This window comes from Genypterus blacodes, unplaced genomic scaffold (genome assembly GCF_046128005.1).
Source record: "Genypterus blacodes isolate CSIRO-AG114 ecotype Tasmania unplaced genomic scaffold, CSIRO-AGI_Gbla_v1 ptg000005l_1, whole genome shotgun sequence".
NCBI lineage: Eukaryota > Metazoa > Chordata > Actinopteri > Ophidiiformes > Ophidiidae > Genypterus > Genypterus blacodes.
In genome coordinates, this window is record NW_027466819.1 from 3,308,736 (window position 1) to 3,334,770 (window position 26,035).

The following is a 26,035-nucleotide window of genomic DNA, read 5'->3' on the forward strand; positions in this document are numbered from 1 at the left end:
GGTGCTACTGATCAAGTCCAACAATGATAGAACTCTCACCCTAATAAGAAGAATCACTGTATATGACCATAAACTCTACTTTATGGTTTTACAGGATTAATAGGGACATACTATAGAAACACCATACAGATATGTGATCTGTGAGTCAGACTTTGTAGCTATTGTTCCCCTCAAATATGAATGAATGACAGGTGCGCGCGCCCGAGAACAAGATCGATATAAAGTCACTATTGATGAGCCCACACTTCAGCTAAATAACAACAAGAAGATGAATCGCGGCACAGTAACATGTATGGTCGCCATTTATAGCGGTGACTCGCATGGAAATGTTACGCGCTCCCTCCGGTTTGCGAGTCAGACAGTGAAATTAATATTCCTGGAGGCGCGCGCGTGAGCGTGCGCGCGCGCGGCGAGTCGCAGCTCTGGCAGGCAGTGTGTTACCGTGTTACCGTCAGCAGGCACGAGCCGCTCGGCGCGCAGGAGAAGCCGCGAACAACAATTAACCGCCGCCACTTCAAACTGCGAGGAGAGAGAGAGAGAGAGGGGGAGAGAGAGAGAGAGGGAGAGTGAGAGAGAGAGAGAGTGAGCTTTGGAACTTCACCGTCCACGGTAAGAGCGAACCACTCCACTCTTCTTCTGTTTGGATGGCAGCGCTGCTTTGTGATGTCTTTGTCTTCTTCTTGGCTTTTCTCGTCCGTGCGTTTGGGGAGCTGGAGCGCATCGCGCGCGTCCGGGAAGCGCCCAGACAAAAGAGCCGCGGGGTGTGATGGGTGAGGAGGGCAGAGGCTCCATCCCCGCGCTGCTCTGGACCAGGAGACATTAAGCTTTGACCACTTGTGAATCCGTTATTTACATTTTTTTCCAGACAAAAGCCACCCGTGAGCATAGTGTGTGCGTGTGTGTTTGTGTGTGTGTGTGTTTGTGTGTGTGTGTGTGTGTGCGGGGAGGTCCGCTCACACATAGGCTGCTTTTCCTCTCGAACTCAAGAAAATGCGCGTCACATTCGCTCCACACACTCTTTATTGATTACACACGCGACTAAAACAATCCAATTTTCACAAATGTACAGGCTGTGAAAGTTGCTAAGCAACGCGGTGGAGACAGTTTTTCATTAATTTACAGCGTGTAAACAGTTGACATATAAGATAACGTCTCTTGTGCCGCTCGCCCCACCTCTTTGTCTGTGTGGAGGTGTGACACCATTTGGTTGCATGTAACTGGCACACGCTCACACACACACACACGCACACACAGACAGACACGCGCCGTCTCTCAGTCTATATAACGTTATTATGTCATGATTCATAGATTCATAGTCATGAATTATTGATCTCGTATTTCCGTTTTATTGCATTGAGAGCCAAAAAAAGGAGGAGGAGAGGCAGGAGGGGGAGATGGAGGATTTGGGAGGGTGGAGGAGGTGTGTGTGTGTTTCGGGGAGGGGGGGGGGGGGGCGACTAGATACCCCCCTTTGTCATGTACCTTCATCATTTCGTGCCAGAATCTACCTGAAGCGGCTGCACAGCGTCGATTTTATTGTTATTATTTTATTTGTGCAGCGGGTCAAACTTTATTATCCATCCAATCGTTTAATTGCCTAGTCCTTTGTTTCCGCCGGCACGCATGCGCAGTAGATGCAGGGTGTGGATGAGACGCTACCTTGCCTATCAATAGGTTGTAGAGGAGAAGGAGGAGATGGGGATTTAATTCTGTATTTATTGTACAGAATAAAATTGATCTCATGGAAATCAAATGAGCTGCTGTCTGAGCCTGTGTGTGTGTGTGTGTGTGTGTGTGTGTGTGTGTGTGTGTGTGTGTGTGTGTGTGTGCGCGCGTGTGCGCGCTTGCGTGTGCGTGTGTGACGGGTCTGTAGGTGACTTGGATGTAGCAGAATGAGTTCATGTTCACAAATGAGACTAGATTGATCCTAAAGGTGCATGTTTGATTCCTGCTGGAGAAGGAACAACATGTGTGATTATGGACCTAAATGGATGTTTCTGTACTTCTAACCGCATATATTTAATACAACTATAACATTTCTATGGTGTCTTTTTTGCCCAATAGTGATTTCCTGTGCAGTGTTTGTACATGACGGTGTGGTTTCCTCCACAGTGTTGCTATGATATCTATAATCTCTGTGTCATCTGCATATCAGTGGTGTCAGAAAGACTCAATACATGTACCACATTGGAAAAATACTCAAAGAACAAGTACAAATCCACCATTTTAAAGCCAACGTTAACATATAGGCCGGTTTTTATGATGCGTTCAGGGACGGAGATTGTTTGTGCTCAAAGTAATCAGAATGAGCACTTTAATGTTTCTTGTAGGATCCTACAGCGTCTAAATGTTTACTCTAATTCCATGTGTTCTCTGTGTACTGTGTGGTCAGATGCTTTACATTTCACCATAAGTGTATATTGATATGATGCGTTAAGTTATTTTACTTGCTCCTTGTCCCCTACTGAAGGTATAATCCTGCTCCAAAGTGCCTGTTGGTTTGCGTTGGCGTTTGACGTATTGGCGGGTCACTATAGTAACGGTGGGAGTGTAGTAATGTGTCCTGCCTGCTGCTGATTGGCTCTCATAAATCCAGCGCTTAGGACCTTCATTCATTCTGCTGGACAGAGACAAACAACAGGCTGATGAGACGCTGCGATGGTGACTCATGCATCAGCCGCTCAGCTGTGAGCGTGCGCCTGTGTGTGTGTAAGAGAATAGGTATGTGAGAGGGTGTGTGTGTGTATGTGTGTGTGGGGAAGTGAAAGGACATCACATTTCCATCCTCCTCTTTTATTCCTCTTTTCTGCTTGATATCACAAAAAATGTTTTAATGAGGAAAAGAATGATGGAAAGATCTGTCTTGGTCTGGTTTAAATTATGACCGTGTAAGCACTTATTCCAGTGTGTTCATGGATTCTGGTTCTTATTACCTCCTCCATTGTATCCCTGGATGTAGGCTACACAATATACGCATATAGGTGCAGTTCAGTCTATGTAGGAATGACTGGACTGGGGCCAAAAGAATGGAACAAATACAGACAGAAACAGGTGAGGTATGGCTCCATTAGTCTCCATCCTCAACGCCTCCACAGATCCTGGAAGAAGGAGGAGGAGGAGGAGGAGGAGGAGGAGGAGGAGTGAAAGGGGCATGGATTGTCTCTCTGAAAGCAGCAGAGGGAAGCGAGGTATTTAAAAGGCTCAGCGGTGGATGTGATTGGACGAACGCGACCCTGCTACACTAGTGAGCAGGCAGACGCGCGCCCGATTGGAGGGAGTGATGAATGAAACGTGACGTGCGGCCTGCGAGAAAGAGCGGGATGATGTGTGACTGGAGGAACAGGAGAACGTGAATGTCGAGTCTTTAGAAGTGAAGCTAGGCTCCTTACGCTTCTTGCCACTTTGATAAGTGATTGATCTCACGGCTGACAGGAAATAACAGCAGGGACGCAAACAACAACTCCCATAATTCCATGCAAAACGCAACTGATTCAGCGAGGCTTGTGACACAGCCAAACAAACCGGCGAGAACTTCCTTGTCAGTAGCTACTTAGTTTGAGCCAAACAAGTAACAAACATATACGCCACTGTAATGTCATACATCACCTTCTCGTAGTGTCTTCATCTGGCTGCTGCTCATGGTTGGTCGCTTTGTTTACATACCTGGATAGCTTCTTGTGAACCACATGGTTTTCTGCCCTTGGCATGTTCTTCTTCTCTTCTTCTTTTAGAATATGGTTTATGGTGCAGATAATATACCCTCTGCTCCCTGCTGGGCAGGAGTCGCCCCTGCAAGACTTTCTCATACATTTACTGTTCAGTCAGTCAGAGTGGACCCTACGTGCTTGTGGTATAGTTTGATACACATGTGATAAGATCATATCCCAGCACTGAGCATGTAAACATCTCTAATGGAGAGTTATTGTTCACCACAGGAGCATCAGTCCAAGAGTTTCACACCAAATCAAACAATCACACTTTTTCAATAAACCAAACACCCTCCAAAATTGCCAAATGGCTCCATTTGATGAGCATACAGTGTGTGTGTATGTGTGTGTCACCGTAGTGTCATATACTGACAAGAATAGGGAAGCTGGCCTGGTCTTGATTTCCTGTCAAAGGAAGTATGTTGCTGATCATTAATGATTGCGATCTCTCAGGGTTTATTTTCAGGGTGTTTGTGCCTCAGCAGAGAAGCCTCAAGTGAAAGCTGACGGGTTTCTGCTCAGGAACAAGCAGCAAAGGTTTCATGACGTTCAGTTTCAGAGGAACAAGAAGGACTCAACGGTGAATTTAGACGGAAGATAAAGCAGGCTGTGACCTTTTCTTCACAGTGGCTACAGAAGGCCTCGTCTTCCTCTTTTACTTTATTGGTACACTTCCTGATTACTGGTAACTGCTAACACTTCCCTAAGAGACTCAATCAGTGAAATACAACACACAGGGCAAGGATTTAAAATGTCAAAAACTGATCAATAGCAATTAAATCCACGGACCAGAAGTCAGAGGGCAGATTAAAGGAGAGGAAATCTACAGGTCTGATGTTCAGTAACACCTGTGGTAAGTTATTGGGAATTCTTGGATAATATTTTTTGAACTCAAACTACTCAATCGTTAAATGTCAGTGAGGAGCTGAGACCCCTCAGAGGCTGTGTGAGGCCTGAAGACCCCAGAGCTTTCCAAAGAGGCCAGCCTCCATTACCTCTGCGCGTCAGTTGATTTGATACGATTGTACCGCGATTGAGGCAATACATCGCCATTTCCAGACATGGAAATGGGCTGAAAGTGGGCCTCTCCTCATACTGCGGCAGACACCTGATGGCTGCATGTATACGGCTGAGTTGCATTTTAGGTCTATAATCGGCATACTGACAAATACTCTGAGTGCTGAGTAAAGTGCTCCGGTCACGCAGGAGGTCTGACGGCGCTGCAACGCGTTCTCGTCTTCGGTAGCTCTTTCACCACGAGCGGCATCTGTCACGTCACACCTCGTCTTCCGGGAAATTACAGCTCAAACTCAAAGTGACAACGTTATCTGACATTTACCCCAGTGAACTCGGCAATCTCAGCCCACTCACGGCTGAATCCCAAGAACGCTCACTCGCTCGCTCACTCACTCACTCACACGCTCACTAACTCACTCACTCACTTGCTCACTAACTCACTCACTCACTCGCTCACTAACTCACTCACTCACTCGCTCACTAACTCACTCACTCACTCACTCACTCACTCACTCACTCACTAACTCACTCGCTCGCTCACTCACCCGCTCACTCACCCACTTGGACTCATTTGGCGGTGAGGGGCAGATAAAGGGACACTCTGTCTTTCAGCCACCAACCCAACCAATCAGTGTTCCTGCTGTTTGTGAGACGTTGGAACAGCAGAAGAAACGATTTGCGACCAATTAATTGAGACAATAATGAACAATTTCATTCACCATCTCTACTCTTCTAGATAACTGGTGTTGGTTTGTCTCTTTTTCTTATTTGTTGCACCAATCTAAAGCAGTCAAGTCTCTTTTTCTATCCTTCAAACCAACGTAAACATTATTTCAACCTGCGTCCGGTCGACCTGTTCCAGGAATCCTCAAACAAGATAGAAAATCAATCAAAATGAGCCAAGACTGAAGTGAAGGCAGATAAAGACCAACTGAGGTGTTGTGACAGCAGTTCAGCATGAGAGCAGCACACAGTAGCACACACACATTGTACACACACATTGTACACGGGCAATAACATTATAAAACGCCTCCATATCTGGAAGGTTTCACAGATCATGACTTCACTGGAGGCGTTCCAGAGAGCACATTGTATCTGTTACTCATTAACTCCTGGAATTTGTGAATTCAAACATCCTGTGGGAATTGAAGATAAGTGATAACCTCAATAAAAGTCCACAGTCATGGCGGTCAGCTGATGATAAGATTCCTTTTTGTTTTTTTATCAGAGAGGTATGCAGCAGAAGGTTTGTTTTTTGGTTTTCGACACAGCACTGCGTCGTTATCCGACCCAGGGAATGTACCTCTGACCTGATACACACACACCTACATACATGTAGTACATGTACATGTACATGTGTGTCTCCGCCCACCCTGGCGTATTGTTTGAATTTGCATCACTGCAGTGGTGACGTCATAGTCCAAGCACTTCCTGTCTGCATTTGGTGAAGAAAGGATGAAGCCGGATACCAGAGGAGCGAGATTAGAGCGCATTCCTCCGCCAAGGCCAAACAAAAGCCCAAAAACAACACTGAGTCATAAACCTCAAGAGGGAATAAACTGCAATCTCACAATCTCTCAGTCGACCCGATGGTGGCGCTGTAATAACAACATGTGTGAAAGTCAGTGCATTTCTAGCTTGGAATCGATAATAGAGAAGAGATTCATGCCAGAGTGCAGAGGGGACATGATCGATTTTAGTCCGTCCCACAATGCAATGGGTGAAGGCAGTGGTTAGGTCCCGGGTGGAGACACCTGGAGACCTCTACTGTCTGCTGTCTGTCGTCTTCAGTCCGCTCTGTGTCTTCTTCGTCTTCTTTGAGTAGCGCAGGACAAGTTGGGGAGCAATCATGTATTTGCCAGAGTCGGTGTGAAGGCGATGAGGTGCTGCGGCCTCTTCATCACTCTCTGTGTAGCAGTCCCAGTTCTGTCAGCTCGCATCAGCGGAGCGGCTGAAGAATAGTAACCCTCCCCCCCCCCCCCGCCCTAAAGAGAGAGAGACGCCATCAAAGGCTCGTCTCAAACGCGCACACACACACCGCCTCCTCCATGTAGGTGGACGTGTGTGTGTGTGTGTGTGTGTGTGTGTACGTCTGCTGTTTGAAATATATCAGCCGGTGTTTCATGATGGAGGACTCATTTTCTCTTTAAAACCTGAAAGACTTTAGGAGATAAACTGCACCATCTTTGATTCCTTTCCTCCTTTCTTCCTCCCCTCTCATTCTCTTCCTCCACTTACATTTTTTCAGAGTTTCTTACACACACAGCGGCCAGTGTAAGTCCGTCTCTAGACTCTCTGCTGCGTCCCACTCTGCTTGCATGGCGGCAGATAATGTGTGTTTTGGCTCCTCTCCCCCCCGTGGCTGTTTGGAGGTTAGCTGGAGTTTATGGTCGACTCTCCTCGTCTGGCCTGCGGAGTGTCACTGAGTGCATCTCTCCCCCCCCCCCCCCCCTCTCTCTCTCTCTCTTGGACTTTGGATGCCCTCCATGTCCAATTTCGCTCCACCAGCGTCGGTGACAAGGATCATTTAGATGATGAGAGGGCCAGTACAGCCCGCTAGCCAGCCAGACAGCCAGACAGTTACACAGACAAACTGACAATCACACACTTAGACAGGCATTCAGACAGTAGGACAGACAGTTACAGACAGGGAAAGTGTTGATGGAGAGTAAAGAGGTCAATGGGTGGATGTCTGTCGATGTAAGAAATCACACACACACACACACACACACACACACACACACCCACACACACACACACACACACACACACACACACACACACACACACACAGGGTTGTGGTTCTCAGCATCCATAGGTTCATATCAGTCAAACAGCAGAGTGGAATTCTTTTCTCGACCTTATTGATTCTTATCTCTTATTTCTGGAAAATTCCTGTGGAAAATAAGACGTTCAAGTCTCAACCGCAGACAAAATGATTTATTTCTAAATGTCTCTCAATTGCTTGAACAATATTTTGCCATAAATGTGCCTCTGATCAAGAGCAACGATCATGGAAAGAGTCAGAACTCTCTGCCCAAGTTGCTTAACAAACAAAACAAAACATTCCTGTCCTCTTGTGTTTGCAGTGCAGGTAGAAGATCAATATTTGAACTTATGATATACCTATACAACTTCCTGGCTATGTGTCGTACAGAAACAGTCCAAAATGCTGTCGTTACTAAACGGGTCATTACTAAATGTTTCTTCAGGAAATGAACACGAAGAGAACTTTCCTACGGCTTTCTTAGAAATGTCACTGGGGTCTCAGCCCTTCTCAGAAACCTTCTTCTTCTCACCAGCTCGGCCCTGCAGAGGTATCGATTCACACCGGACCGCGTCTGGCTCCGGGTCGAAGTCGGGGGGACGTCAGGATCCACACAGACAGGTTTAAAAAAGAGGAGGAGGAGGAGAAGGAGGAGGAGGAGGGCGAGGGAGGGTGGTGCTGGGGTGGCAGAGATGCGAGCGGGGGGCTCAAGCTGCAGTGCTATTGATTGACACAGGAGATAGATGCCTCTGAAAGCCAGACAACGGCCAAAGAAATATTCTCTCCTGAAACAATCCCCCAAATGGAGCCTCAGTCCCAACATGATACGCGTTGATTCTATCTATCTGTGGAATTTGCAGCACTATCGCTGGACTGAAACAAAGACCACTTAGACAATGGAAACAGGAAACGGGAGATAGAAAGTAATAAGACAGATACGCGTCTGTCCTCGCTAACGTGCAAAAGCCCTTTGCTTTCATTGTTTGCATAATTATTAAACCATTACAGACAAAATATCCATTTTTGTTCATGCAAATAAAGGAATGCGTGTTACATAAAAGACCCAAAAGGCTTTTCACTGTTAATCAGGGAGGAGACCTTTCAGTGAGAAGAGGAGAAGAGGCTCATTCAGTGTCTTCATCATTTTCTTCCTGAGTTTTGTACTTTGGATTTTGATAAATGACAATATGAACTGTGTCTCCTGTTCATTGTGCCACTAGAGAGACTTGTGGTGACGTTCTATCGTCAATTTGCAGATTATCTCCAATTAAAGTGAGACAAATCTACAAAACTATAGATTTAAAAGTCCTTTGTGTTCCATCTGATGTGTTTTTCACATTGATGTGATGTTAAAGTACGAGTACCGTTCACCTCACGACTCCTCGGCCGCTGAGTTCAATATTGACTCCACTTTTAATTACTGGTACTTTCCCTCCTTACAAATAAAGATAGTTATCAAGCTGAATGTTTTAAAGCTGCAGTCGCCGTGTTAATTTCCCCAAAGCCTCCTTCATCATGTTCTGAATCCATATTTTTAAATGTGCGAGCTGCCAAACCTCCAGGGATCTCAACTCTTTGGAATCAGGAAGAGCACAGCAGTCCTGTGCAGCATTCCACCTTAAACCCTCGGCAATATGTCAGATACACAAGGATATGAATGATGAATGAACAGGAAGCAATAGGAATGAGCTGATTTGTGTGAAACGAGTCCAAACGCTCCTCTGATGCCCCACATGACATTTACTATCCTCGCCTCCAAATCAAACACCCAAAGGGATCCATCTCACAGAGTTGTAAAGCTGACTGCATCGTCTTTTTCTGATCGATATTTGCTGAAAATTGCCCGTTTGGAGCCTCGTTTGTTTATCTGCAGGGACGGCAAAAATGCTGCGGGTTGTATTTTAGGCTCCGTCTTTGGATAAACTTTCATATTAACGTCTCAGGTTTCATGAAATGGGCCGAAGGTCTGTGTTCAGATCCCGATCATGTTCTAAACAGATAGACTTCCAATACTATATTTACCTTATTGATCATCCATCAACTCTGGATGACACCAAAAACTTAAAATCTCTTTTGAAACTGTCAAATATCAAGCTGGAACAAACTTAGTGGTAACTATGTCATCATCGTCTTCTATTTGTGTCTCTTATCGGCTTTACTGCTTTTTATGTTGGAAATTCCTCAAGCCACATCCCACCTATGACAGATAGACAGGCAGAAAGACAAGCAGACAGGTAGGTAGGCAGGAAGGCAGATAGACATGTAGGCAGACAGACAGGCAGACAGACAGACAGGCACCTCTCCTCAACACTGAGCACCTGCTTTCCTTTGACATGAATGAGTAGAGAGACGCTGTGGTGCAGCCTGCAGTCAGCTGAGGACTCAGCGACCTCACTGCTGATTACCTCACCTAAACAGAGGCGGTGACATCACCTTTGGCCCTCACGTGAGTCAGGTTTGCGTCGCTGTCTGTCACTGTGGTTCAGTTTGGGGTTCACACGTTGCCATACAGGTCGTTACCCGGGGAACCCGTCTCCCGCTGAGGTTCCCTAGCAACGAGTTCAGCTCAGCACCGGCAGACGGAGAGAATGATTGAGAAATAAAATGCAAATGCAGCATCAAATATGAGACGGTTTAATTGTAAGGTTAACAAAAGTGTTGAATCGTCAATCTGGGTGTAGAGCAAAGGTTGGATGAGAGGAATTCTGGATTGTCCCGCTCCGATGAGATCTTTCCCTCAGACATGGAAAAACAATTCCCATAATAAATAAATAAAACTAAGGAGCCTCCACCAAAAGCTTCAGAGAATTGCAAAGCAGCTTCACCCTCAAACTGGGACAGATTTCTACTTTGCGTGATCCATCATCAAAGGATTCGAACCGACGTCCCTGTGATTGATCAAGAACAATATCTAATCTAATGGCTGCAGTTCCTGAACTCCTCACGCTTCTTTAAACAGGATGGACTCGATCATTGAAGGGCAAAGAGCCAAAATCGACATGATTTGACAGCGGACGAGCAATATCATACGCTTTTGTTTTATTGTTAATGTGATGACAACAAGATAACAACAGAGATTATTTTAAAGGAGTGACAGTATTTCGGTCAAAAACCTGCCGAGAGATGTGGCGTCTTGTTAAGATTCCACGCAGGACGTGAGGGAAAGTAGAGGATCCATTTTAAAGTGCACAGGCAGAAGAGTCGACAGCAGGAAGCAGCGCGGCAGCCGTGTGTGTGTGTGTGTGTGTGTGTGTGTGTGTGTGTGTGTGTGTGTGTGTGTGTGTGTGTGTGTGTGTGTGCGTGTGTGTGTGTGGAGCCATTATTGGCAGCAGTGTGGTGACGAGAAAGACAGAGACGGCTGCCACAACAGGTTTGGGTTCAGATCCTTTTGGACGTCCGGCTTCTTTGGCTCCGGCTCCTCCGGCTCCGCTCGGTGTCCATTTTGTGTTTGTGGTTCCTGATGTGCACTTTGTTGCATCTTATCTTACATGTACAGCGTGTAGTCCTGCTCAAAATGGCTGCCGCACGCACGCTGGTCGGGGGCGAAGGCAGCGGCTCAAGTACTCTCGGAAAGAGGAAGAAGCCTATGTCTCTCCTTCCTTCTTTGTTTCCTTCCTTCCTTTCTCTCTTACCTCCTCCCTTCCTTCCTTCCTTCCGTCAATTCATTGTTCATTTGTCCCTTTGTTATGGTTTCCTTCCTTCCTTCCTTCCTTCCTTCCTTCCCTCCTTCTTGGTACCTTCCCCCCCGGTGTCGACACGAAGTCCAACAGTCAAAGTAAACAACATTATTCTTCAAAATTGGCGTAAGTACAAATTTAAACGCACTACTTTGTGTAATGGATTTTTCTTCCTAAGTGACCTGTGTTCTTCCTTCTGTCACCGCTGAGCACTATCATGCAACAGTGTGTGACAGAATGAGAACAAAAGGAAATCACAATCCGCCGCCGTCCCTCGCAGGCGCCGTGCGTCTTCTCGCAGAACGCGAAGGGAACTTGAATGCATCGCGGCCATCTGTGTTTTCGAGCCGAGGGGAAAATGGACCCGGGCATTAAAATCAAATGTTTTATGGTGATGAATGAGTGCCGCCATTTATATTCAACTGACAAACTGCGGCCGCTCGTTTCCATTCGTTCGTCCTTGTAGCTGCTCAATGAGACATAATAGCAAAACACTGCAGTTAGTTGGAACGACGTCGCCGGTCCATTAAGATCTGAATGAAATTGGATGACTCGTAGTGCCGCTGAAGTCACGCTGTCACAACCCAGACACACACGACATTTACACACACATTGCACTTGTTTTAAGTAGCATATCTACACACTTGACCCCAGAGTTCACCTCCACCTGCGTTAACAGGGATGCTCTGCTGATCCGATGTATAGTTTGGATGCCATTGAATATGGACACACACACACACACACACACACACACACACACACACACACACACACACACACATTTAAAGGTTCTGGTACAGGAGCTTCTTCTGATCTGTCTGCAAACACGCGCGTACAAACAAACAAGACACTTATATGGAAATGCAAATCCTGAAGCAGTACGCAGCTGTATCTATCTGTGAGTGTGTGTGCGTGTGTGTGTGGTTATTATTATGCTGCGACTGCATCCAAAGCACTAATTTGCATCTGCACGCATCGTAATGTGACATTTTCAGTAACAACAATTATGGCATTTCACAGCTGATTAGGTGGCCAAAAAACACACGAACGCACGCACGCACACACGCACGCACGCACGCGCACACACACACACACACACACACACACACACACACACACACACAGGGGTGATGCTTTGCCGCTGGAGCATCAGTTAATAGCCTGAGATTTAGCACTTCAGCTGGCATCTGGTGCCTTTTTCAAAATTCACAAAGGTTTGATAAGTAAATATCCGTGTCAGATTCTGGGGTGTTTGGCTCTCTGCTGCTCCACTAATTGAGAGGCGTCGGCGCTCCTTTGACAGACTGAGTGGACTGCGGTGCTTTGCATGATTTACTGGATGGAGGAGCCGGTTGCCAGGGTGAAAATATATTGAGTTGGTTGGCAGCGTGGAGAGGGAAGATGCTGCTGCAGTGCCGTCTGCATGTTTCAGCCACTTGTTAATGGAGAAGCCTCGACGTCACACACCAGCTGGGGTTTGAAGGCGGAGGCGGTTCAGTCTGAGGCCTGATATTACAGTTGTGATGGTGTGTCGGTACATTGGTAACTGGTTTTGGTTTCCATTTAATTGTCGATGTTCAATATTTATCTCCATTTCTAGAAGCACCACAGGAGTCAGTGTTAACACACACACACACACACACACACACACAAACCTGATCCCAAACCACCAGGCTCAGTTTGGGGGATTTCACAATTACGAGTTACGTGTTGTTCCCAATTATTTTCACTTTGACGTTGGACTTTTATTTTGTCAAATAAACGGTGGAAATCTACACCGGAGGCTAATTCAGCTTTGTTCTGCACTTTGTTTACTTTCCTCTTGGTGATTCTTTTATGAAGCAACATGAAGGTAACACAGCTTAAGCCCTTCTCAGCATAAACATTGAGTTCTGTACAAACCCCACACATAAAAACACCTTGTAGTTGCTTCACTCCTTCAGTTGCATCGCAGTCATCCTCTGCTGTGCACTTCAACAGAAACTGTTGGGGCTGTAGCGCTTTGCTCAAGGGCAACATTTTCTCCAGCTGGGTGGATTAGCTTCGCCATTGACTGCACAGTTGTTGGCGTGCTTGTTTTCGCCTTCAAACTACAAATTTTTGTTATCTAATTCTCTCTACTTTTACGTGGTCTACTGATGAATCTCATCATGTATTTGTTGAAATGGTTCATTAAGAATCAGCAGCTCACAGCTCTGCAGGAGAAAGAGTTGATGTTGTACGATCCCTGGCGCAGGGATGTATGATTCCCCAGAGGAAGCAAGTGGACTCGGAGGACTTTGTTGCTATTTTTGTAGAAACCTTTTGGGAACTTGCTCATAAGCAGGAAGTAAATGCTTGAGTGCTTCTCGTGAGCTTCTGTTGTAACAGCTCACGCATCCAGATGAATCAAACTCAACTAGAACCAATTATATAAAGGGAAATATGTCACATGCACTCAACGCTCAAGTCTCGGCTTGTTGTTTTGTTATTGTGAAAGACACAAAATCTATTTTATTTACCCTCTTTCAACATCTTTACATATTTTTGGTCCATACTCGCCACGGCCGTCTTGTGCTGTTGTCACATGAAGGTTCACCGAGTTCAGGACAACCCGGAGAGTTATGGAACTCTGCTGGCCCCTGCCCAGAATAAATGATGGAAATCGCATAAACCAAACAACCAGGGAAGCACGTTAACTGACATTAAGTCTTATTTAAGTTCATATGTGTGTGAGGAATGAAGCCGGGAGCCAAAATCCACAACTAATATTCCAAGTCTTATCTCTGTGAATTCTAGATGAACATGTTATGGCTCTGTGTTCTGGGATGAACGTTGAAGAAAGAAAGGAAGGGATGAAGGAAATGGAGAAGAATGAACCCGACAGAATAAAGGGAATTAGAAAGGAAAAGAAGGATGAAGAAAAAGACAAGAAGAAAGAATTTTATATGATGATTACAAATTTGGTGAAGGAAATGGAAGGAAGACTCCACAGTACAGAGTAACTGTGAGTACTTACTGTGGCAGTGTGTGTGTGTGTGTGTGTGTGTGGATACTGTGGCCCATGCTGCTGCAGACTAATTGGCTTCAGCCGTGTCACGTATGCACAGCTGCATCTAATTGTCAATCAGGCAGTGACTTATCTACGCTTCTGTCAGGTGAGCGGCGGCGCTGGACAGGGAAGCTGAGTGGGCGGAGTTTAGTGGGGAAACCTGATCAATCAATCAATCGCAACAACAAATGGGGAAAACATTAAAAGAATCTTTCCTAGAGCAAATGTGACAAGTTTAGGTCAAAGTAAGAACAAAGAAAATATAACAAATAAGACATATTAAACAGGAAAAAAAAACGTTGAGTGATTTGAAACAAAATGGAGGAAACTCTGCCGTGCTGCTTATGGTCTTTTCTGAGTGGCTACGTCCTGCTTAGACAGCAGATTTGTGGCCTTGGCTGCGTGTGTGACGGCCCGAGTGCCTCTTTGGTTCATGTGATCAGAGGGAAGCGTTGGACAGACAACTCGCTGACCTGATTTTGTGACTGACAGCTTACCCTGAACTGCGCTGACACAGTAAACACCACCCATCTGGTACCGCAGGCAGTTCAAAACAAGCGCCGCGTATGATCTGACCCAGGGCTGGTACTGATGAAGGAGGGAGGGAGAAGAAGTAGCATCACTCTCACCATCTTTGAGTTTGACCTCTGCAATTTAATTCGCTGTGCCAAGGAGCTGGCGTCTGTTTTTCTGTTCATTCCTCGTTTTATACCTCACGCTACAAAGCTGCAGTCTGCTCACATCGACAAGCGTCCGCCTGGAGACGAGGCGCAGCATTTGTTGCAAGTTGAAGTTTCAAATCACTCAAACTTCGTAGAAACTGATTTAGCATCTCAATGGTTACGGAGCAGCTGACATCTCGTGTTGTGTGGTGGATGTTTACAGAAGAATGTGGCGTTTTGTGTGGAGGAGACTGGAATTTAGAGGCAAAGCTACAGTGACACTCAACAGAAACAACTTCACAAACGTCAATTCAAGAGCTGCAACGACCCTATAGTCAGAAATATAGGTTTGTTTTTCTATAGACTAAGTGTCTGATTCGTTCACTCTGACCGTCTGAACCGTACCCGGCTGCACAAACGGCACAGTATCTCCTCGTACAAACGTTACTCTGCCCCTCAGACATTTTCAGGTGCGCTTTCTCTTTAAATGTCAACGTTTGCTGGGGTTTACATTTTGAGCCTCTTTTGGGCCTCTTCTTGTTTTCTTTGTGGCGACCTTGAGGTTGAAGGATTGCTGTATATGTTAGCAGAGAGTTGGTTTGAGGTCACATATTTCTCACACAGGATGTCCACATCACTCATTAATAAACTGTGTGTGTGTGTGTGTGTGTTTGTGTGTGCGTGCGTGTCAGCACATGCGTCAGTGCTGAGCTCTGTGGCCTTCTGCAGAAACAGACACTGTCATGCTGAGGCCAGGAAATGCACTGCTTATACTGTTAGTGGGTAATCACCTCCCCACACACACACACACACACACCCACACAGTTTAGATCACTGGACAGTAATGGGAATATTGTGTGATTGCTTATTTCTCTGGCTTTATTACTCAGATCGTCCGTCCACACAAGATCTGAGACAAGCAGGTTGTAAACAAACCCCCAGAGGACTTATTAGGAACAGAAAATGAAGGCAGATGTTAACATTATAACTCAAACTGTCTGTTAGATTTCCATTAGAGTCCATTAGAGTGACTTCCTGGCTCATCTTTGACCTGCCTTACTTACCATAACTGAGTCCACATACAGTTTGGATGGTTAGAATGGATATTCTGAGGATGCTTTCAGTTTTACTTACAAATGACAAATGGTTTAGAACTGGTTAAGCTGGACTGTGAGGGCCTGAACACTCGCGTTCCTCTGCTGGTCGGCATTCAAGTACGAAGGCCGAATCCATCAACATGAAACTACAATTTCCCCTAAAGTCCTGAGTGGAACCTTTGTTTAAGCACTGTATGTTTACCTTACATTCATTATGTCCACCATGTTTGTGTTGGGGTGTTTTATTTTGAAATTCTTACCACAAAACAGACAAAGTGCCGGCGTTACAAAGAGCGTTTAACATTAATTCACACGGAATGACAAGACGGGAGCGCCAGGAATGTGACATGTTGCACTAACAACTTGAATTAACGACAACGCTGAAATGATTAGAGGGGGGAATGTGTGTGTGCCAGTGAATCTGCAGCTTCACTGGCAGAAAGCTTCCAAAAAAGGGTTATTCAAATTGATGTTTTCATCTGGCCACTGGTGATGAGTTGCATAAACAGGAAACGCCTGCGTGTTAACGAGCAGATCTGCCGCGGCGACGCGATGAACCTGGCAGCTAATGAGAAACACCTCCGCATTTTCCATTCTAACATGCGTGGCTGCACCATTTCCACACTTCTGATCGGTCTGATCGGCGTGCAGCGTTTGACACATTTCATTTGTCAAATCAGTCGCTTAAACATGTGGGCAGAAGTACGATCATCCTATTTAACAGAATACTGATTATATTCTAATGACATAATTACTAAGATAAAACCAAAGTCTGAAAGTCACAACGGGGAAAACAATGCAAATGGAAGTTCTGCTTTCCATATCCATCTCAAGCTGAGAAAAATGAGTTAAAACACAAACAGGCATGAAAACTGAGAAAGGAAATCTACAAAATCTGTGTGTTTGAGCTTTTTTTGCCCCTTTGGCTGTGAAAACCACAGATTTTAATTATTCCGTTGAAGAAACGCCTCAAAATCAGCAACGCCAGTGTGTGTGTGTGAGTGTGTGTGCAGTGTTAACCGTGGCACCTGTATCGACCCGAGCGGCGCCAGATTGGAAAGATAAGAGCAAAGCCGTGAAACGCAGCAGAACTCAAACATGAACTTCCAGCGGTAAATATGGAGGAGAACAATATGGAGCAGAAGTTCAGTCTCAGGAGAGCAAACAGCAGCTTCCTGTTATCTGAAACCTCATGACTCTAAACCTGCCAGACACTTCCCCTGTTACTGTACAGATGATGATGATGATGATGATGAAGACGATTTATGGTGTTGTCATGAGCCGTTTCTCTGCAAATCACATTTATACACAATGCCACTGTGTACGATTCATACGCCAACTTCCAATATTCTCTGATGTGTTTCTTAAGGATCCATTCTGCAGGCGTTTGTGATCTCTGTCCTGTGAAAACCTCCTGGAGAGCTTCCTCCTCCATCCTCGCACATTAATGTATCTGGCACAGCTTCTAACTACGTATTTAGTTTCACTTTAGTCGCATCATGGAAGCTTTAAGTGTTTCTCCTTTAGGTAACGTTGCTTTTAAGGCTGTGGTTTGATGTTGATGTACGATAAGCAAAGAGGAACTCCAACAGTCTTTGTTCATCTGAGCCGAACAAAAAGACAAACAATGGAGTTTCACGCATCTTTAACTTAATCAGTAAAGTAAACAGGCTTGTCTTGTTCTGGCTGCATTCAGAAGTTCAAGAGTTCTGCAGCCTTTTCCCCGTTTACAAAATTCCATTCCATGCATTTCAGCGCATTTGTCTTGTTTGCGGTGGCTGATGTTTTGCGGCGTGTCAGGTGGGAGCAAAGACTCCCATGGTTCCCATTACGGTGTAGCACTCCATCAACTCCAGCAACACCAACAGGTTGCGACAGTGATTAGACGTAATTAAATTAGCAGCGGGCCGTCGGGGAGCCGGGGGCCGGGCGAGTCGCTTCATGCCCCGTCACACAGCTCCTCTCTGGGATACACGCCGGAGCTCAGCCCCTGTGGACGCTGGGCTGAACGCTCTCCGTCTCATCAGCTGATGAGCCTCCAGGGGTGAGGGGGTAATTTAAGGTGTCAACATCTTTAATGGCGTCCAAAAAGTTATCAGCAAGTGAGGCATTAATGGGGATTCAGTGAGATTCCGGTCTTAAAGCCACAAACATGACATAAAGTACATACGGTTGTTTTAGTCGTCTTCTGTATAATTATGATTAAAATAATAATAATCTGTTTCAAGAACACACATCAAGGAAACATCAAGTGAAATGTGTGGCTGAGCAAAGATATCCAGGCAGACAGGCTGGCAGGCAGACAGACAGGCAGACAGGCTGGTAGGCAGACAGACAGGCTGTGTTGGCAGATGAAACTGAAACGGGCCTGTAGCCTGGCCGCAGAGCTTCATTCGTCCTCCCTGTCCTCCCTCCGTCTCTGCAGCTGAGGCCCAAACAATCTGACGTCCAATCAGAGACATTAGCTGCAGATCGCGGTCGACTTTATGATAACGAGTCACGACGCGGCTGGATGAAGAAGAGAGAGGCCGAGCCGGGGTACGATTCAGATTCACAGAATGCTTTTATGGCTGCAGCATTCTGTCAGGTGGAAAGAACTCTGGATGAATTGTGCATCGCTTCACACAAACGTCCCCCTCAAAATCTGGCCTGACATGATTGGCACCTTTCCAAACTTTTAAACTTCCCGCAGGATCTTGACTGAACTCACGCAGGCTTGAAGACAAAGGTTTGTAATGTGACTGTCAGGCTGGAGGCTCGTTTTCTCGGGTGCCTTCATGTCAAAGGTGTGCTGGCTTTGCAAACACGGCGGCCACCTGAGCAAAATGTCCCTGGATCCTGGGACATGGACGTCCTCCTCTTTTTGTTGTCCCTCCATTCATTTCCTCCGCAGCGGCGACGCTTCAGGAATGATTCTGTGTTGGGTAATAAGTGTGTGTCGGTTGGGTGTAGAGCCCTCTGGCCTGCTCTAGTCTCTGCTGAGTGCCTCCTCTGACTGGTAAGCAGCAGCTGAGCACACAGGCAGCTCTCTCTGCCCCCACACAGCTGATAAATAGCTGTTTGCAGCTAAAGAGCCTTGCCAAGCTGTGTCAATTTGACAATTGATCCTCTAAACACCAATGGATGAGTTTCTCTTTCTGTGTGTGCGTGTGTGTATGTGAGTGCATATGTATTCACGCCTGCACAAGATTGTATATGTGAGGGTACATGGAGTGCTTGTGTGTGTGTGTGTGTGTGTGTGTGTGCTCTGTAGATACTTAGACTGCTCTGTATAGTGCAAAGTGATGACTGTGGTTTCTTCACTAAATGCTGAACAAGTTATTCAATATGCTAACAAAGTAAGAGTAAGAATAAAAGTCTTTCTCCCATAGAAGCTTTACGCTCTGATGCAGCAGCGTTCAGCCCTAAGATGTTGGGCTCTCACAGGAAGCAGAATGAGCTGCTGCGTCTCATTCTGTCCTATCCCTTTAGTTTTAGGGTATTTAACACTATTATCTCCATCTATCTTAAGAGCTCTCTCTCTCTCTCTCTCTCTCTCTCTCTCTCTCTCTCTCTCTCTCTCTCCCTCCCTCGCCCGGGCAGATGGAGGCCTCTGGGAGGTCGTGGTGCCTCAGTAATCCCTGGCCTGGCAGTGAAGATTAGCCGATGGCTGACTGTGCGTGCCGGCCGCTCAGTATCGCACACTAAAGGTTAAGCTGTCACTGCTGTCAGAGACACGGGCCGCGTTAACATCAACCTCAGTTTGTACCGCGAACACACAAACAACCAGATAAGGAAACGTTTCCGTTCTTTGCCGTTGGAAGCGACACAATCAGTGACCAATCGCTCCGCCACTGCTAATTCAGAGAAGATGAATCACGTTCGTTGGCCTAAATCCACTGATGTGAGTTGAAATATTGCGGCTTGAGGTGAAGCAGCTGCCTGGCGTGAACACAGCGATGTAATAATTCATAAGACAGACCTCAGCGCCTGGTTTAAGGCGAGGACGCTATACTAAATAAAACTGTGTGTGTGTGTGTGTGTGTGTACGTGCGCAATCTCGGCGTGGAAAACTGGAGCAGAAAATTTGTCTCGAACCCTCCACTCTGCCGAGACGGACAGAAGAGCGGAGAGCAGAGGATGCTGGAAGGGAGTGGGACGTCACACTCATGTCACTGGATTCCCTGATTCTATCCAATCCATATAGGCCACGCCCATTGGCGCCAAACTTGATTTTCACGATTTAGAATTTTTTTCTAAGCGAGCGGTGCCATTGAGAATAGAGAGAGAGAAGCAGTTACGCAGGAGCGTGGGCGTGACAGATGACCTGCAGGAGACACCGAGAGTTAGAGAAGAAACGAGGAGGAAGAGAGCGCAGCCAGACGCTTAAGCAGACAGAGGATGAAAGGGAGATACGGAGGGCTCGGTCATACAGTAGAAAGACGCCACCGGGTGATCAGTCCTGGGTTTCGCAAACTCAGCAGGTTGTTTGTTTTTTGCAGGGGAAGCAACTGCTAAATACTGAGGGAGAAAAAGGAGTGCAGGTGCTGTAAATGTCTGCATGTGGGAAACACACTCCTCTCTGAGGTTTCACTCCATAAAGATTTGCTCCAGCATGTTCAAAAACAGGTCTTTCACGTGATGACGGCTGATTTGCAGCTTTTTATTTCGGTTTGTTTGGCACGACGCTGCACTGAAGGCTCAAAGGCTCTGCTCACACTCTGCATTTACCAGGGCCAACGTGGAATTACACAAGTATCTTCTTCGCCCAAAACCACTTTAACCCAAATGAATCAAAGGTGAAGTGATGCAGTGTGACGTGTTGGTGCCTGAAGCAGCGCGGGGAAGTCGCTCAGTGTCTCTTTCTGATTTTATTCTCTTGTTCCTCACTGTCACTCGGCCTTAGACCTTTTCTTTCACATCCATCACTGACCCTGCCACGCACATAGCGGCGTCATCAGGCTCCCCTTTGTGCCTCCCCCAAGTGCGCTTTGCAGGTTAAATGAAGTCTTTTGTGTCTGAGTTGGGAAACATTTTCTCCAGGTTGTCTTGACCCTGCGCCGGCTCGCCAAACGCTAAAACCACACGGGCGGCGGAGCGGAAGCATGCCTTCGGTTTGAAAAGGAGCCATTGTCCCCGTGGATGATTGTGTGAAGCTTTGTACTGGCAGCACAAGCCGCCGGTCAAATGATGTGATGTAGCAGAGAGTCTCCATTGTCAGCCGTATAACGCGGCGGCAGGGAGCGGTGGCCCTGACAGACACCGGCTGTGGACTTTCAGGGGAGTTTTGCGCGACGAGTGGAGCGTTTCAGTCAGTGGCATTGAGGTGATTAGCATTTTGAGTGGATTCACCTCAGTATGCGGTGTCCCCTGCTTTCAGACCAGCTTTGGCACATTGCACAGGAAACAACCCGTATGATGTTGTCTTTGTCCACAGCAGAGTCAGGGTGATAAATTAGAGAGCGCTTTGCACAGACAGACTTGCCTCATTAACGTCAGATGGAAAACAGACCCGCAAATTATGAGACAGGAACATTTTTCTCCAAAATGAGTGCCACGTTTCAAAGCTGAATTTGCTCGCATGCACTCGCCAGATTTCACTTTATTATTATTAGCATTTCATCCGAATAACACACAGACTTCACGTTTCAAAACACAAACTCTCCTGCTGCTCAGTCCGTCCTGCTAATCAGGCTGATTTGTGGCACTGAACTTCTGTCCCCCATCGAGAGGACAGATGGCGATTATCATGGAAAAGAGATCCAACTCAGAGTGAGTGAGCCAGGAATCTGCAGGTGTGTGTGTGTGTGTGTGTGTGTGTGTGATTTTACTCACTATATATAATGTCCAACCAGCCAATCAGAGCAGAGGAGGCTATCAGGAGGAGGTAGAGCTAAAACTGTCTGTTTCCAATGTCCACCAGTGGACATTGTGAGGTTCTAAAAGAACTCCAATTGCATTTTAGTAGCATATTGAATTTTTGTTCAATATGGAATTATTGAGAAGACTGAGTTGCTGTTGGTTGCTGGTGTGGATTTTGGACGAAGGCTGCAGTTGCATTCAACCCTTGCAAAAATATTTAGAAAATACTTTTGTCTTTTTTAAATCAAATCAAACATGCTAACGGTGTTGTTGGCACTGAGCGGCTGCCTTTGTGAGTAAAGCATTGATTGGTTCCACAAGTGACATTGTGCAGGTCTGTCCTGGTGATGAACACGGTTGAGGAGAGGGGTGCAGTTCTCTTCTTCATGTCTTCTTCATCGCGTCACTTACTAAATGAGCGAAAGCATTAACATGTATTAGTGCAATCTGTCTTAGGAGGAAATTCAATTAAGCTGCTTCAGGCGTTCTAATATGAGTTTTGTCTCAGTAACAGATATTTTAATTTCCTCTTGCTCGGGGCATTTGGGCTGGGGAAGCATTTTTTTGCATTCTTAATTAGGGGATGTTGATGTGTGAGGTGAGAAATGAGATGCAGTGAGTCTCCCAAGAGTTTGTGTTTTCCTGCTTTTCTGTTTTTCTTTCCAGTGTTTTTCCCAGTGATTCCTGTTCTCACACTCCTGTGAATAATTCCTTCATGCCTCATTATTGTTGCTTTGTTATTGAGCTGTTTCCATCTGAAGTCTTTTGATCTGTTATTCCATAATTTTCAGGGTTATCTCTGACTTTTCTGAATTAATGACGCTTGTTTTACCTCTTCTGTTGCAGAGGCCAGAGATTAAAAATGGGAGGCAAGCTAAGCAAAAAGAAGAAGGGTTATAATGTAAACGATGACAAGGCCAAAGATAAGGATGCCAAAGCAGAGGGGGCATCTGTCGAGGAAAGCGAAGCTCCAAAAGACAACAAAGATGAGGCCCCTGCTGCCACCGAAAATAAGGAGGTAGCGAACGACGCAGCGGCGAAGGAGGCGCCCGCAGCAGACACTGCAGCGCCCAAAGAGGAAGAGAAGAATGCCGCTCCAGCCACCAAGGAGCCGGAGAAACCTGCCGCCAACGCTGAGCCGAAAACAGAGGCGCCCAAGAGCGCTGAGCCCGCCAAGGCCGAGGAGAAACCAGCTGCTCCCGCCCCGGCCAAAGAGTCGGCCCCCGCTGCCAAGGAGCCAGAGGTTAAACCCGCGGCGGCCCCCGAGAGCAAAGAGGAGGCTGATGCTAAAAAGACTGAGGCCCCTGCGGCTCCAGCAGCCAAAGCCGAGGCGGCCCCCGCCACCTCCCCCGAGCCTAAGCCCACAGAGGCCACCCCCGCCCCAGCAAAGGAGGCCCCCCCGGCCCCTAGCTCAACACCAGCCGCTGAACCTGCCGCGCCGGGCAAAGAGGCAAACGCCACAGAGGCACCAAGCAAGGATCAAACCGTAGCAGTTCAAGATTAATGGACAGCTTCTTTTCGGAAAAAATAAGTACCTAACTCACCAACGATGAAGTAAAAAAAAGAAAATGAAATTAACTAGCCCACCCATATTATGATAATAACAATAATAATTGTAATGACCATGATTTGTTGAATGAGAAGAACTGGAGCAACCTGGAGAAGAGAACTTTCCCACTACTGCAGATGATTATTACTATTATTATTGTTAAGTTTTATTCTATTTTTTTCTGCTGTAGAACTTTGATACGAGTCTGTGTCAGCCATACGCCTCTCCATTCAGCATCCATCCATCCATCCATCCATCCGTCCATCCATCCATCCGTCCATCCATCCATCCATCCGTCCATCCTCTCCCTCAAAACCGTCACAACATTTAACCTGATAATCTGTGTGGGTTCGCACCTTCACCTGCACCCTCTGCTTTTTGGATGGCAGGAAATTTGGCACTGAGGGGAGGTGGGGGTTTGAGAAATGTCTTCACCAGCTGGACTTACATTACATGTGTCCAAAAAAAAACCTCCCCTGTCCTCTCGTCTTCAGAGTGTCGTGTTCTGGGCCTGAATCCTACAGGTTTCTTTGGTGCTGTGGAATTGTGGTCGTGACCTTTGTTTAACTGTCCTTCCCTCAGCTTTTTGGTATTTCAAGGTTATGTCGCTGCAGGTTGTCCCTTTGGGTTAAAGACACTTTTGGTCAAAGAGGACGTTTTAATAAAGGGATCATTTTGAGGTGAGGACCGAGAATGTTCAGGCCATTGAAGACATTTTGGGGATTGAAAAAAAAAGCAGAACCTATGGCATTCTTAGACTATAAATCTGTCTTAGCAAAGTTTTCAGATAAGCTTCTAGATTTTGTACTGAACCCTTAGCTATATTATAATTGAACTAAGTGGTTTTTTAACATTTGTAATACTAAAATCTGCAAAGCCCTGTAAGGGATCCTCTGCAGTGTTCTTAGAAAGTCTGATAGAAATCTCTGCTCCTCCATTTAAATCTGAGGACGGAAATGATGCGATTATCATTTTCAATGACATGTCTGCTCCAGACCGGGCCAAACTGCTTTGAGAGTGTTTACACTTGCTTAGACATCACAGAGGTCACACAGTTTCTGTTTAACCGCATCATACAGCAGAAAAGAAACCAAACTTACTCCGTCCTGGCCCTGTGATAGACTTTAACCTCTGACCCTTGTTGCCACTGGTGGAAGACAAACTGAAATCCTGCATTCAGAAGTAAAAGTAGCGATTCCACAACAGAACTAGAAGCACATGAGAGAACGCCAAGGCTGGAATAACATGGAAACATAGACCAAATGATTTAATCCTACGAGCAAGTCGTCAGCATAGAGAGGAGCCGGGTCACCATCAAACACACAAACTACACAAGAAAAAGAGAAATGATTACAATTTGCCCAACGATGTGATGAAATAATTAAAAAAATAAAGATATGGATTGGATTTTTAAATTTCTAAAGTTACTATTAACTTCTACGTGATTGCATTGAAGTGAAAAGTAGAAAGTTATATTGTGAAATGCAGTGAAGCTGAGGCAGAAACTCACCCAGAGTAGGAAACAGTCCGGTTAAGAAGCAGTCAGTCAGATCTGTTCTTGACATCTGCTTGTTCGTCACGTGCGTGTCTAAGCAGATGGAAACGTCTCATCCAGCAGTTTTAATGTCTGCCCGGTCTGTTTTAAGTTTGAATCCGTGACTCATGGTTGTTATCACAAAGTGACACAGGAAGGCCCTCAATCAGCTGACTGAGGCAGCTGACGGCAGCTGTGGCGTTGCCTCAGGACAAGGGCGGGGGCGGCGGTGGGGGCGGGGTGAATGATCTGACACCAGCCATCAGCAAACTACTGGAGCTACCATGGTCCACATCACCATGGCAACCATACATCACCTTATCATTATGGGATGTTAAAGCCTTGAACGTAGGAGGGAGCCTGTGATTGATTTCCTCATTTTAACCCCTCGTGCATCGTCACTTCCTTTTTAGTGCTGTAGGCTGAGTTGCCAGATTATTAGGTACAACGTTACAGTTTTACTAATCCAATACAACAGCACTGTGGTAACTGCTCCTGTTGACATGACAACTGTTAATCCAGCTGTCAGCGTTGGTGGGCAACGCATTTTTTCTGCTTTTTGTAAAATCTTTTGAGGTATAATCCCAGATTCTTTTTCTTTATAAAAGGAAACAAATTCACACACTCGCAAAAGTTGTGTTTGGTGCTCTGAGACGCTCACTGCAGTGTAAAGCACGAGAGCAGTCTCTCCTGCAGCCTCCTGTAATGGAACATTAAGAGAATAATCGAAAGACAACACAAAGGAGGTGATAATGCTTTTTTTCAATAATATTCAAACAAATCTGACTGTTTCCAGAGCTAAATAACATTGATTCTAATAAACTGACCAGATGCTGTTGTTGTGTGGGAGCTTAAAGATAATGAGCCCTAAATGCACTCTGATGTATTGGTATATTCTGCTCCCTCGTGTACGTAAATGAGTTTGAACAAACCCATCTCAATAGAAGGCAGCCCATGAGAAGAACAGCATTTTAATCAACTAAGGAATGAACAGGAAAGGTGGGATTGGTTGCAGTGGGTTTGTTGTATTGGATGATTAGACTGTAGACCTAATACATTTGAGCCTCAGTGTATATGACATATATGTACATATATTGAGGTATATATGTGTATATATTTATCCATCCATTGCCACTCATTTGCCAACTTCTCA

General features: G+C 45.9%; 1 protein-coding gene across 1 annotated transcript; it reads left to right on the plus strand.

Moving 5' to 3' along the window:
- Positions 1–400: 400 nt before the first annotated feature.
- Positions 401–24,094, plus strand: basp1 (brain abundant, membrane attached signal protein 1). Its single transcript, XM_076149177.1, has 2 exons — positions 401–609; positions 22,646–24,094. The coding sequence occupies exon 2, from the start codon at positions 22,662–22,664 to the stop codon at positions 23,301–23,303; it is 642 nt and encodes a 213-aa protein (XP_076005292.1). The 5' UTR covers positions 401–609; positions 22,646–22,661; the 3' UTR covers positions 23,304–24,094.
- The last annotated feature ends 1,941 nt before the right edge of the window (positions 24,095–26,035 follow it).